Here is a 13,357-nt window from a genome sequence, read left to right as displayed (position 1 = left end):
CACAGTAACAACTGACCAGACCAGTCACTGTAACAACTGGCCAGACGGACTAGTCACAGTAACAGCTGGCCAGACAGATCAGTCACATCAGTCACTGTAACAACTAGCCAGACAGACCAGTCACAGTAACAACTAGCCAGACAGACCAGTCACAGTAACAACTGGGCAGACAGACCAGTCACAGTAACAACTGACCAGACCAGTCACAGTAACAACTGTCCAGACAGACCAGTCACATAAGAACTGACCAGACCAGTCACTGTAACAACTAGCCAGACAGACCAGTCACAGTAACAACTGACCAGACAGACCAGTCACAATAACAACTGGCCAGACAGACCAGTCACAGTAACAACTGACCAGACCAGTCACTGTAACAACTAGCCAGAAAGACCAGTCACAGTAACAACTGGCCAGACAGACCAGTCACAGTAACAACTGACCAGACAGACCAGTCACAGTAACAACTGACCAGATCAGTCACAGTAACAGCTGGCCAGACAGACCAGTCACAGAACAGCTGGCCAGACAGAACAGTCACAGTAACAACTGACCAGACCAGTCACAGTAACAGCTGGCCAGACAGACCAGTCACAGTAACAACTGGCCAGACAGACCAGTCACAGTAACAACTGACCAGACCAGTCACAGTAACAGCTGGCCAGACCAGTCACAGTAACAACTGACCAGACATATCAGTCACAGTAACAACTGACCAGACCAGTCACTGTAACAACTGGCCAGACAGACCAGTCACAGTAACAGCTGGCCAGACAGACCAGTCACTGTAACAACTAGCCAGACAGACCAGTCACAGTAACAACTAGCCAGACAGACCAGTCACAGTAACAACTGTCCAGACAGACCAGTCACAGTAAGAACTGACCAGACCAGTCACTGTAACAACTAGCCAGACAGACCAGTCACAGTAACAACTGACCAGACAGACCAGTCACAATAACAACTGGCCAGACAGACCAGTCACAGTAACAACTGACCAGACTAGTCACTGTAACAACTAGCCAGACAGACCAGTCACAGTAACAGCTGGCCATACAGACCAGTCACAGTAACAGCTGGACAGACAGACCAGTCACAGTAACAACTGGCCAGACAGACCAGTCACAGTAACAACTGACCAGACCAGTCACAGTAACAGATTCCCAGACAGACCAGTCACAGTAACAACTGGCCAGACCAGTCACAGTAACAACTGTCCAGACAGACCAGTCACAGTAACAACTGGCCAGACATACCAGTCACAGTAACAACTGACCAGACCAGTCACTGTAACAACTGGCCAGACGGACTAGTCACAGTAACAGCTGGCCAGACAGATCAGTCACATCAGTCACTGTAACAACTAGCCAGACAGACCAGTCACAGTAACAACTAGCCAGACAGACCAGTCACAGTAACAACTGGGCAGACAGACCAGTCACAGTAACAACTGACCAGACCAGTCACAGTAACAACTGTCCAGACAGACCAGTCACATAAGAACTGACCAGACCAGTCACTGTAACAACTAGCCAGACAGACCAGTCACAGTAACAACTGACCAGACAGACCAGTCACAATAACAACTGGCCAGACAGACCAGTCACAGTAACAACTGACCAGACCAGTCACTGTAACAACTAGCCAGAAAGACCAGTCACAGTAACAACTGGCCAGACAGACCAGTCACAGTAACAACTGACCAGACAGACCAGTCACAGTAACAACTGACCAGATCAGTCACAGTAACAGCTGGCCAGACAGACCAGTCACAGAACAGCTGGCCAGACAGACCAGTCACAGTAACAACTGACCAGACCAGTCACAGTAACAGCTGGCCAGACAGACCAGTCACAGTAACAACTGGCCAGACAGACCAGTCACAGTAACAACTGGCCAGACCAGTCACAGTAACAACTGGCCAGACCAGTCACAGTAACAACTGACCAGACATATCAGTCACAGTAACAACTGACCAGACATATCAGTCACAGTAACAACTGACCAGACCAGTCACTGTAACAACTGGCCAGACAGACCAGTCACAGTAACAGCTGGCCAGACAGACCAGTCACTGTAACAACTAGCCAGACAGACCAGTCACAGTAACAACTAGCCAGACAGACCAGTCACAGTAACAACTGTCCAGACAGACCAGTCACAGTAAGAACTGACCAGACCAGTCACTGTAACAACTAGCCAGACAGACCAGTCACAGTAACAACTGACCAGACAGACCAGTCACAATAACAACTGGCCAGACAGACCAGTCACAGTAACAACTGACCAGACCAGTCACTGTAACAACTAGCCAGACAGACCAGTCACAGTAACAGCTGGCCATACAGACCAGTCACAGTAACAGCTGGACAGACAGACCAGTCACAGTAACAACTGGCCAGACAGACCAGTCACAGTAACAACTGACCAGACCAGTCACAGTAACAGATGGCCAGACAGACCAGTCACAGTAACAACTGGCCAGACCAGTCACAGTAACAACTGTCCAGACAGACCAGTCACAGTAACAACTGGCCAGACATACCAGTCACAGTAACAACTGACCAGACCAGTCACTGTAACAACTGGCCAGACGGACTAGTCACAGTAACAGCTGGCCAGACAGATCAGTCACATCAGTCACTGTAACAACTAGCCAGACAGACCAGTCACAGTAACAACTAGCCAGACAGACCAGTCACAGTAACAACTGGGCAGACAGACCAGTCACAGTAACAACTGACCAGACCAGTCACAGTAACAACTGTCCAGACAGACCAGTCACATAAGAACTGACCAGACCAGTCACTGTAACAACTAGCCAGACAGACCAGTCACAGTAACAACTGACCAGACAGACCAGTCACAATAACAACTGGCCAGACAGACCAGTCACAGTAACAACTGACCAGACCAGTCACTGTAACAACTAGCCAGACAGACCAGTCACAGTAACAACTGACCAGACCAGTCACAGTAACAGCTGGCCAGACAGACCAGTCACAGTAACAACTGGCCAGACCAGTCACAGTAACAACTGACCAGACCCGTCACAGTAACAGCTGGCCAGACAGACCAGTCACAGTAACAGCTGGCCAGACAGACCAGTCACAGTAACAGCTGGCCAGACAGACCAGTCACAGTAACAACTGACCAGACAGACCAGTCACAGTAACAACTGACCAGACAGACCAGTCACAGTAACAACTGACCAGACAGACCAGTCACAGTAACAACTGACCAGACAGACCAGTCACTTACAGAAAGGATTCACTTACTGGTGTGTAGTTGACATCTATCTACAGGTGAAACATATAACACATAACATGACGTGTATAACTAGGGAAGGAAATGAAGCTTAGCCCACTAGCTCGAGGCCAGTCATTTTTAGACCGGCTAGCTGAACATTTGCCAAACTATCCCGATGGCTAGTGAGGGCTAGTTTACATGGTGGTTTAACCAGCCGAGCACAGCACCCTAAAGCCTTCAGTCCCCGTAGGAGGACCAGACCCCCCTCCACATCGCGTCCCGTCTGGGGAAGACAGAGATCGTCCAGCTGTTACTGCAGCACATGGCTCATCCCGACGCCTCCACAACTAATGGATACAGTCCTCTGCACATCGCTGCCAGGGAGGGACAGTTAGAGACCACCGCTGTGTTGTTGGAGGCTGGGGCTTCACACTCACTGGCTACCAAGGTAGGATACACACACACACACACACACACGCAGCGCACGCACACACGCACACACACACACACACACACACACAAAACACATGCACACACACTCGCACACGCACGCACACGCACGCACACGCACGCACACACGCACATACACACACACACACACACACACACACACACACACACACACACACACACACACACACACACACACACACACACACACACATATAACTGTACACACACACACACACACACGCATAACTCTACACACACACACATAACTCTATATATACTCACACAGTGCTGTATCTGTCTCCTCTACATGTATCCTCCCTCCTAACAGAAAGGATTCACTCCTCTACATGTATCCTCCCTCCTAACAGAAAGGATTCACTCCTCTACATGTATCCTCCCCCCTAACAGAAAGGATTCACTCCTCTACATGTATCCTCCCTCCTAACAGAAAGGATTCACTCCTCTACATGTATCCTCCCCCCTTACAGAAAGGATTCACTCCTCTACATGTATCCTCCCTCCTAACAGAAAGGATTCACTCCTCTACATGTATCATCCCTAACAGAAAGGATTCACTCCTCTACATGTATCCTCCCTCCTAACAGAAAGGATTCACTCCTCTACATGTATCCTCCCTCCTAACAGAAAGGATTCACTCCTCTACCTGTATCCTCCCTAACAGAAAGGATTCACTCCTCTACCTGTATCCTCCCTAACAGAAAGGATTCACTCCTCTACATGTATCCTCCCTAACAGAAAGGATTCACTCCTCTACATGTATCCTCCTCCCTTACAGAAAGGATTCACTCCTCTACATGTATCCTCCTCCCTAACAGAAAGGATTCACTCCTCTACATGTATCCTCCCTCCTAACAGAAAGGATTCACTCCTCTACATGTATCCTCCTCCCTAACAGAAAGGATTCACTCCTCTACATGTATCCTCCCTCCTAACAGAAAGGATTCACTCCTCTACATGTATCCTCCCTCCTAACAGAAAGGATTCACTCCTCTACATGTATCCTCCCTAACAGAAAGGATTCACTCCTCTACATGTATCAGCCAAGTATGGAAGCCTGGAGGTGGCAAAACTCCTCCTGCAGCGGAAAGCTATGCCTGACGACGCCGGCAAGGTATTATCATAGACATACATCAACTAGAGCTGGTGATATTATAGAAATACAGTAACTAGAACTATTGTTATCACAGAAATACAATAACTAGAACTATTGTTATCACAGAAATACAATAACTAGAACTATTGTTATCACAGAAATACAATAACTAGAACTATTGTTTTCACAGAAATACAATAACTAGAACTATTGTTATCACAGAAATACAATAACAAGAACTAGTGTTAGCATAGAAGTAAAAAAGGAGAGATGACACAGAGAAGGAGAGGAGGGAAGACAGAATAGCTAGAGAGGGAAAGGAGAGGGAGAGATGACACAGGGAAGGAGATGAGGAGAGAGGGAATAGCTAGAGAGAGAAGGAGAGAAGGGGAGGAGGGAAGACAAAATAACTAGAGAGAGAAGGAGAGGAGGGAAGACAGAATAACTAGAGAGGGAAGGAGAGAAGGAGAGAGGGAAGACAGAATAACTAGAGAGGGAAGGAGAGAAGGAGAGAGGGAAGACAGAATAACCAGAGAGAGAAGGAGAGAAGGAGAGAGGGAAGACAGAATAACTAGAGAGGGAAGGAGAGACGGAGAGGAGGGAAGACAGAATAACTAGAGAGGGAAGGAGAGGGCGAGATGACAGAGGATAGAGGGAAGACAGAATAACTAGAGAGAGAAGAAGAAAGGGGAGACAGAATAACTAGAGAGAGAAGGAGAGAAGGAGAGGAGGGAAGACAGAATAACTAGAGAGAGAAGGAGAGGAGGAGAGGAGGGAAGACAGAATAACTAGAGAGAGAAGGAGAGAAGGAGAGGAGGGAAGACAGAATAACTAGAGAGAGAAGGAGAGGAGGAGAGGAGGGAAGACAGAATAACTAGAGAGAGAAGGAGAGGAGGGAAGACAGAATAACTAGAGAGAGAAGGAGAGAAGGAGAGGAGGGAAGACAGAATAACTAGAGAGAGAAGGAGAGGAGGAGAGGAGGGAAGACAGAATAGCTAGAGAGAGAAGGAGAGGAGGGAAGACAGAATAACTAGAGAGAAGGAGAGAAGGAGAGGAGGGAAGACAGAATAACTAGAGAGAGAAGGAGAGAAGGAGAGGAGGGAAGACAGAATAGCTAGAGAGAGAAGGAGAGAGGGAAGACAGAATAGCTAGAGAGGGAAGGAGAGGGAGAGATGACACAGAGGAGGAGAGAGGGAAGACAGAATAGCTAGAGAGGAAAGGAGAGAAGGAGAGAGGGAAGACAGAATAGCTAGAGAGGGAGGGAGAGATGACACAGAGGAGGAGAGAGGGAAGACAGAATAGCTAGAGAGAGAAAAGAGAGGGAGAGATGATACAGAGGAGGAGAGAGGGAAGACAAAATAGTTAGAGAGAAAAGGAGAGAGTGAGAGATGAATGGATGAGTAATACATGTGGTTCTCTCCTCCAGAATGGTCTGACTCCGCTGCACGTGGCAGCTCACTATGACAACCAGCAGGTGGCGCTGCTGCTGCTTGACAAAGGGGCGTCGCCCCACGCCACCGCCAAGGTGAGAAAACAACACAAAACCTGGAGGGGGAAAGACATTCAAATGTTTTACCATGGAAAATAACAACTTGTTTTTTCACCTGCCTGTCCACTTCAGGGTCCTGTTAGGTAGGGACATTTTTTTACGGAAAACATTTAAAAGCCTTCCGTGGAAGAAAATAAAAACAAATGTTTCTTGTTGGCCAAGTTCAGATAGTCCCTCCCTGTTTCACTCTATTTTCATATAATTACAGATACTCTATGTCCATGGATGCTTCTAGAAATGGCAACATTTCCCCTATATAACAATACTGTTGACCCATAATACTGTCCCCTATATAACACTACTGTTGACCCATAATACTGTCCCCTATATAACAATACTGTTGACCCATAATACTGTCCCCTATATAACAATACTGTTGACCCATAATACTGTCCCCTATATAACACTACTGTTGACCAGTACCCATAATACTGTCCCCTATATAACACTACTGTTGACCCATAATACTGTCCCCTATATAACACTACTGTTGACCCATAATACTGTCCCCTATATAACACTACTGTTGACCAGGGCCCATAATACTGTCCCCTATATAACACTACTGTTGACCCATAATACTGTCCCCTATATAACACTACTGTTGACCCATAATACTGTCACCTATATAACACTACTGTTGACCCATAATACTGTCCCCTATATAACAATACTGTTGACCCATAATACTGTCCCCTATATAACACTACTGTTGACCCATAATACTGTCCCCTATATAACACTACTGCTGACCAGGGCCCATAATACTGTCCCCTATATAACAATACTGTTGACCCATAATACTGTCCCCTATATAACACTACTGCTGACCAGGGCCCATAATACTGTCCCCTATATAACAATACTGTTGACCCATAATACTGTCCCCTATATAACAATACTGTTGACCCATAATACTGTCCCCTATATAACACTACTGTTGACCCATAATACTGTCCCCTATATAACACTACTGCTGACCAGGGCCCATAATACTGTCCCCTATATAACACTACTGTTGACCCATAATACTGTCCCCTATATAACACTACTGTTGACCCATAATACTGTCCCCTATATAACACTACTGTTGACCAGGACCCATAATACTGTCCCCTATATAACACTACTGTTGACCCATAATACTGTCCCCTATATAACACTACTGTTGACCCATAATACTGTCCCCTATATAACACTACTGTTGACCCATAATACTGTCCCCTATATAACACTACTGTTGACCCATAATACTGTCCCCTATATAACACTACTGTTGACCAGGACCCATAATACTGTCCCCTATATAACACTACTGTTGACCCATAATACTGTCCCCTATATAACACTACTGTTGACCCATAATACTGTCCCCTATATAACACTACTGTTGGCCCATAATACTGTCCCCTATGTAACACTACTGTTGACCCATACTACTGTCCCCTATATAACACTACTGTTGACCAGGACCCATAATACTGTCCCCTATATAACACTACTGTTGACGAGGACCCATAATACTGTCCCCTATATAACACTACTGCTGACCCATAATACTGTCCCCTATATAACACTACTGTTGACCCATAATACTGTCACCTATATAACACTACTGTTGACCCATAATACTGTCCCCTATATAACAATACTGTTGACCCATAATACTGTCCCCTATATAACACTACTGTTGACCCATAATACTGTCCCCTATATAACACTACTGCTGACCAGGGCCCATAATACTGTCCCCTATATAACAATACTGTTGACCCATAATACTGTCCCCTATATAACACTACTGCTGACCAGGGCCCATAATACTGTCCCCTATATAACAATACTGTTGACCCATAATACTGTCCCCTATATAACAATACTGTTGACCCATAATACTGTCCCCTATATAACACTACTGTTGACCCATAATACTGTCCCCTATATAACACTACTGCTGACCAGGGCCCATAATACTGTCCCCTATATAACACTACTGTTGACCCATAATACTGTCCCCTATATAACACTACTGTTGACCCATAATAGTGTCCCCTATATAACACTACTGTTGACCAGGACCCATAATACTGTCCCCTATATAACACTACTGTTGACCCATAATACTGTCCCCTATATAACACTACTGTTGACCCATAATACTGTCCCCTATATAACACTACTGTTGACCCATAATACTGTCCCCTATATAACACTACTGTTGACCCATAATACTGTCCCCTATATAACACTACTGTTGACCAGGACCCATAATACTGTCCCCTATATAACACTACTGTTGACCCATAATACTGTCCCCTATATAACACTACTGTTGACCCATAATACTGTCCCCTATATAACACTACTGTTGGCCCATAATACTGTCCCCTATGTAACACTACTGTTGACCCATACTACTGTCCCCTATATAACACTACTGTTGACCAGGACCCATAATACTGTCCCCTATATAACACTACTGTTGACGAGGACCCATAATACTGTCCCCTATATAACACTACTGCTGACCCATAATACTGTCCCCTATATAACACTACTGTTGACCCATAATACTGTCCCCTATACAACACTACTGTTGACCCATAATACTGTCCCCTATATAACACTACTGTTGACCCATAAAACTGTCCCCTATATAACACTACTGTTGACCCATAATACTGTCCCCTATATAACACTACTGTTGACCAGGGCCCATAATACTGTCCCCTATATAACACTACTGTTGACCCATAATACTGTCCCCTATATAACACTACTGTTGACCAGTACCCATAATACTGTCCCCTATATAACACTACTGTTGACCCATAATACTGTCCCCTATATAACACTACTGTTGACCCATAATACTGTCACCTATATAACACTACTGTGGACCAGGACCCATAATACTGTCCCCTATATAACACTACTGTGGACCAGGACCCATAATACTGTCCCCTATATAACACTACTGTTGACCAGGACCCATAATACTGTCCCCTATATAACACTACTGTTGACCAGGACCCATAATACTGTCCCCTATATAACACTACTGTTGACCAGGACCCATAATACTGTCCCCTATATAACACTACTGTTGACCAGGACCCATAATACTGTCCCCTATATAACACTACTGTTGACCCATAATACTGTCCCCTATATAACACTACTGTTGACCCATAATACTGTCCCCTATATAACACTACTGTTGACCCATAATACTGTCCCCTATATAACACTACTGTTGACCCATAATACTGTCCCCTATATAACACTACTGTTGACCAGGACCCATAATACTGTCCCCTATATAACACTACTGTTGACCAGGACCCATAATACTGTCCCCTATATAACACTACTGTTGACCCATAATACTGTCCCCTATATAACACTACTGTTGACCCATAATACTGTCCCCTATATAACACTACTGTTGACCCATAATACTGTCCCCTATATAACACTACTGTTGACCCATAATACTGTCCCCTATATAACACTACTGTTGACCCATAATACTGTCCCCTATATAACACTACTGTTGACCCATAATACTGTCCCCTATATAACACTACTGTTGACGAGGACCCATAATACTGTCCCCTATATAACACTACTGTTGACCAGGACCCATAATACTGTCCCCTATATAACACTACTGTTGACCAGGACCCATAATACTGTCCCCTATATAACACTACTGTTGACCCATAATACTGTCCCCTATATAACACTACTGTTGACCCATAATACTGTCCCCTATATAACACTACTGTTGACCCATAATACTGTCCCCTATATAACACTACTGTTGACCCATAATACTGTCCCCTATATAACAATACTGTTGACCCATAATACTGTCCCCTATATAACACTACTGTTGACCCATAATACTGTCCCCTATATAACACTACTGTTGACCCATAATACTGTCCCCTATATAACACTACTGTTGACCCATAATACTGTCCCCTATATAACACTACTGTTGACCCATAATACTGTCCCCTATATAACACTACTGTTGACCCATAATACTGTCCCCTATATAACACTACTGTTGACCAGGGCCCATAATACTGTCCCCTATATAACACTACTGCTGACCCATAATACTGTCCCCTATATAACACTACTGTTGACCAGGACCCATTAAAAATAAATACTCCTCTTCTCAGAACCTGGTGTTTCTTATTGAAGTATCTTCTCTGATGTTTTTTTCAAAACTAACACTGGCATATTGCTCCTACCCATAATCCTCTCTGCTCTCAGAACGGATACACCCCACTCCACATCGCTGCCAAGAAGAACCAGACGTCCGTCGCCTCGTCTCTGCTGCAGTACGGAGCGGAGACCAACGTCCTGACCAAACAGGGGGTCACCCCTCTACACCTGGCCTCACAGGAGGGGCACAGTGACATGACCAGTCTGCTGCTGGGCAAGGGGGCACACGTCAACACTCCCACTAAGGTAGGGGGGGGCACGTCAACACTCCTACTAAGGTAGGGGGGGGACAGAGACTCACATAAACACACACTTAGCAGAGTCGTTGCACACATGCACTCTTTGGCTTACACAATACATTCTCTCCCATCTCTCTCTCAAACTCTCCCTCTCTCTCCCCCTCCATCTTTCTCCAACTCTCCCTCTCTCTCTCCCTACATCTCTCTCTCCCTGCCACCTCTCTCTCCAACTCTCCCATCTCTCTCTCCAACTCTCCCTCTCTCTCTCCTCATCCGTCTCTCTCTCCAACTCTCCCTCTCACTCCCTCTCTCTCTCCCCCTCCATCTCTCTCCAACTCTCCCTCTCTCTCCCCATCTATCTCTCTCCAACTCTCCCTCTATCTCTCCCCCTCCATCTCTCTCTCCAACTCTCCCTCTATCTCTCCCCCTCCATCTCTCTCTCCAACTCTCCCTCTCTCTCTCCCTCCCATCTCTCTCTCCAACTCTCCCTCTCACTCTCCCATCTCTCTCTCCAACTCTCCCTCTCTCTCCCCTCTATCTCTCTCCAACTCTCCCTCTCTCCCACCCCCTCCATCTCTCTCTCCAACTCTCCCTCTCTCCCCCTCCATCTCTCATCTCTCCCCCTCTATCTCTCTCTCTAACTCTCCTTCTCCCTCTCTCTCCCCCTCCATCTCTCTCTCCAACTCTCTCTCTCTCTCTCTCCAACTCTCCCTCTCTCTCCCCCTCCCTCTCTCTCTCTCCATCTCTCTCTGTATCTCTGTCTCTCCCCTCTCTCTAAATGTCTCTCTCTCTGGATATCTCTCTCTCTCTCCCTCTCTCAGAGTGGTCTGACACCCCTCCACCTCACGGCCCAGGAGGACAGAGTGAATGCAGCAGAAGTTCTGGCCAAACGTGATGCTAACCTGGACCAGCAAACCAAGGTACACACACACACGCACACACACACACACACGCACAGACGCACACACACACAGACTCGCACACGCACGCACGCAAGCACACACACACACATACACACTCACGCACGCACGCACACACACACACTTTATTTTTTTCTAAGATCTTTCTCTCATCTTCTTCAGCTCGGCTACACTCCTCTCATTGTTGCCTGTCACTATGGAAACGTAAAGATGGTCAACTTCCTCTTGCAGCAGGGTGCCAGTGTCAACGCCAAAACGAAGGTACCAGAGTTTAATATTGGAACGGGTAAGGTACCAGAGTTTAATATTGGAACGGGTAAGGTACCAGAGTTTAATATTGGAACGGGTAAGGTACCAGAGTTTACTATTGGAACGGGTAAGGTACCACTCCAGTAGCAGACTGACAGTTAGTGACAGTTGGTGACTGTTAGGATTTAAATATTTAAAACCCAACTGTCTGTCTCTCGTGTTCTCGTTCCTTCTGTTTTCTATTTCAGTGTGTGTGTGTGTGTGTGTGTGTGTGTGTGTGTGTGTGTGTGTGTGTGTGTGTGTGTGTGTGTGTGTGTGTGTTTATGTGTGTGTGTGTGTGTGTGTGTGTTTGTGTGTGTGTGTGTAATGTGTGTGTAATGTGTGTGTGTAATGTGTGTGTGTAATGTGTGTGTGTGTAATGTGTGTGTGTGTGTATAATATGTATGTATAATGTGTGTTTGATGTCAGTGTTTAAAACTCAACTGTCTGTGTCTCCAGAACGGTTACACTCCACTTCACCAGGCAGCACAGCAGGGACACACACACATCATCAACGTCCTGTTACAGCATGGAGCGACACCCAACACTACTACTGCTGTAAGAACAGTAACACACACACACACACACACACACACATTACACACACACACACACACACACACACACACACACACACATTACACACACACACACACACACACACACACACACACACACACACACACTGTTTGATTAGATTTTTGATTCTCTCTCTCCCATCTCTCCTTCCTTCCTTCCTTCCTTCCTTCCTTCCTTCCTTCCTTCCTTCCTTCCTTCCTTCCTTCCTTCCTTCCTTCCTTCCTTCCTTCCTTCCTTCCTTCCTTCCTTCCTTCCTTCCTTCCTTCCCTCTCTCTTTCGCTCTCCCTGTCCCTCTCGCTCTCCCTCCCCCTCTCCCTCTCTCACTCTTCCTCTCCTGCTTTTTCACACTCTTTCGTTCTCTCTCCCTCCCCCTCTCTCTCACACTCTCTCTCCTTTCCCCCTCTCACTTGCTTTCTCACACTCTCTATCCTTCCTCCCTCTCTCTCTCCCACTCTCTCTCCCTCATTATCCCCCCTCTCTCTACCCCCCTCTCTCTCTCTCTTTCTCCCTCCCCCTCTCTCTCACACTCTCTATCCTTCCTCCCTCTCTCTCTCCCACTCTCTCTCCCTCATTATCCCCCCTCTCTCTACCCCTCTCTCTCTCTCTCTCTCTTTCTCCCTCTCTCTCTCTCACACTCTCTATCCTTCCTCCCTCTCTCTCTCCCCCTCTCTTTCTCTTTCTCTCTCTCTATCAGAATGGGAACACTGCTCTGTCCATTGCCAGA

At 46.2% G+C, this 13,357-nt stretch overlaps 1 protein-coding gene across 1 annotated transcript in view; it reads left to right on the top strand.

Annotated features, from left to right (window-relative positions):
• Positions 1-13,357, top strand: part of LOC109887481 (ankyrin-2) — a 248,117-nt gene that overhangs the window by 141,115 nt on the left and 93,645 nt on the right. Inside the window, 8 exon segments of the mRNA XM_031814795.1 lie at positions 3,500-3,697; positions 4,736-4,834; positions 6,243-6,341; positions 10,656-10,853; positions 11,668-11,766; positions 11,929-12,027; positions 12,514-12,612; positions 13,328-13,357. The exon segment at positions 13,328-13,357 is cut by the window's right edge and continues 69 nt beyond it. Of these exon segments, the coding sequence (XP_031670655.1) occupies positions 3,500-3,697; positions 4,736-4,834; positions 6,243-6,341; positions 10,656-10,853; positions 11,668-11,766; positions 11,929-12,027; positions 12,514-12,612; positions 13,328-13,357 (921 nt within the window).

The sequence above is a fragment of the Oncorhynchus kisutch genome, unplaced genomic scaffold, assembly GCF_002021735.2.
Source record: "Oncorhynchus kisutch isolate 150728-3 unplaced genomic scaffold, Okis_V2 Okis07a-Okis12b_hom, whole genome shotgun sequence".
Lineage (NCBI taxonomy): Eukaryota > Metazoa > Chordata > Actinopteri > Salmoniformes > Salmonidae > Oncorhynchus > Oncorhynchus kisutch.
The sequence above is the reverse complement of the archived record's forward strand: the minus strand, read 5'-3'. Positions and strand labels throughout refer to the sequence as shown.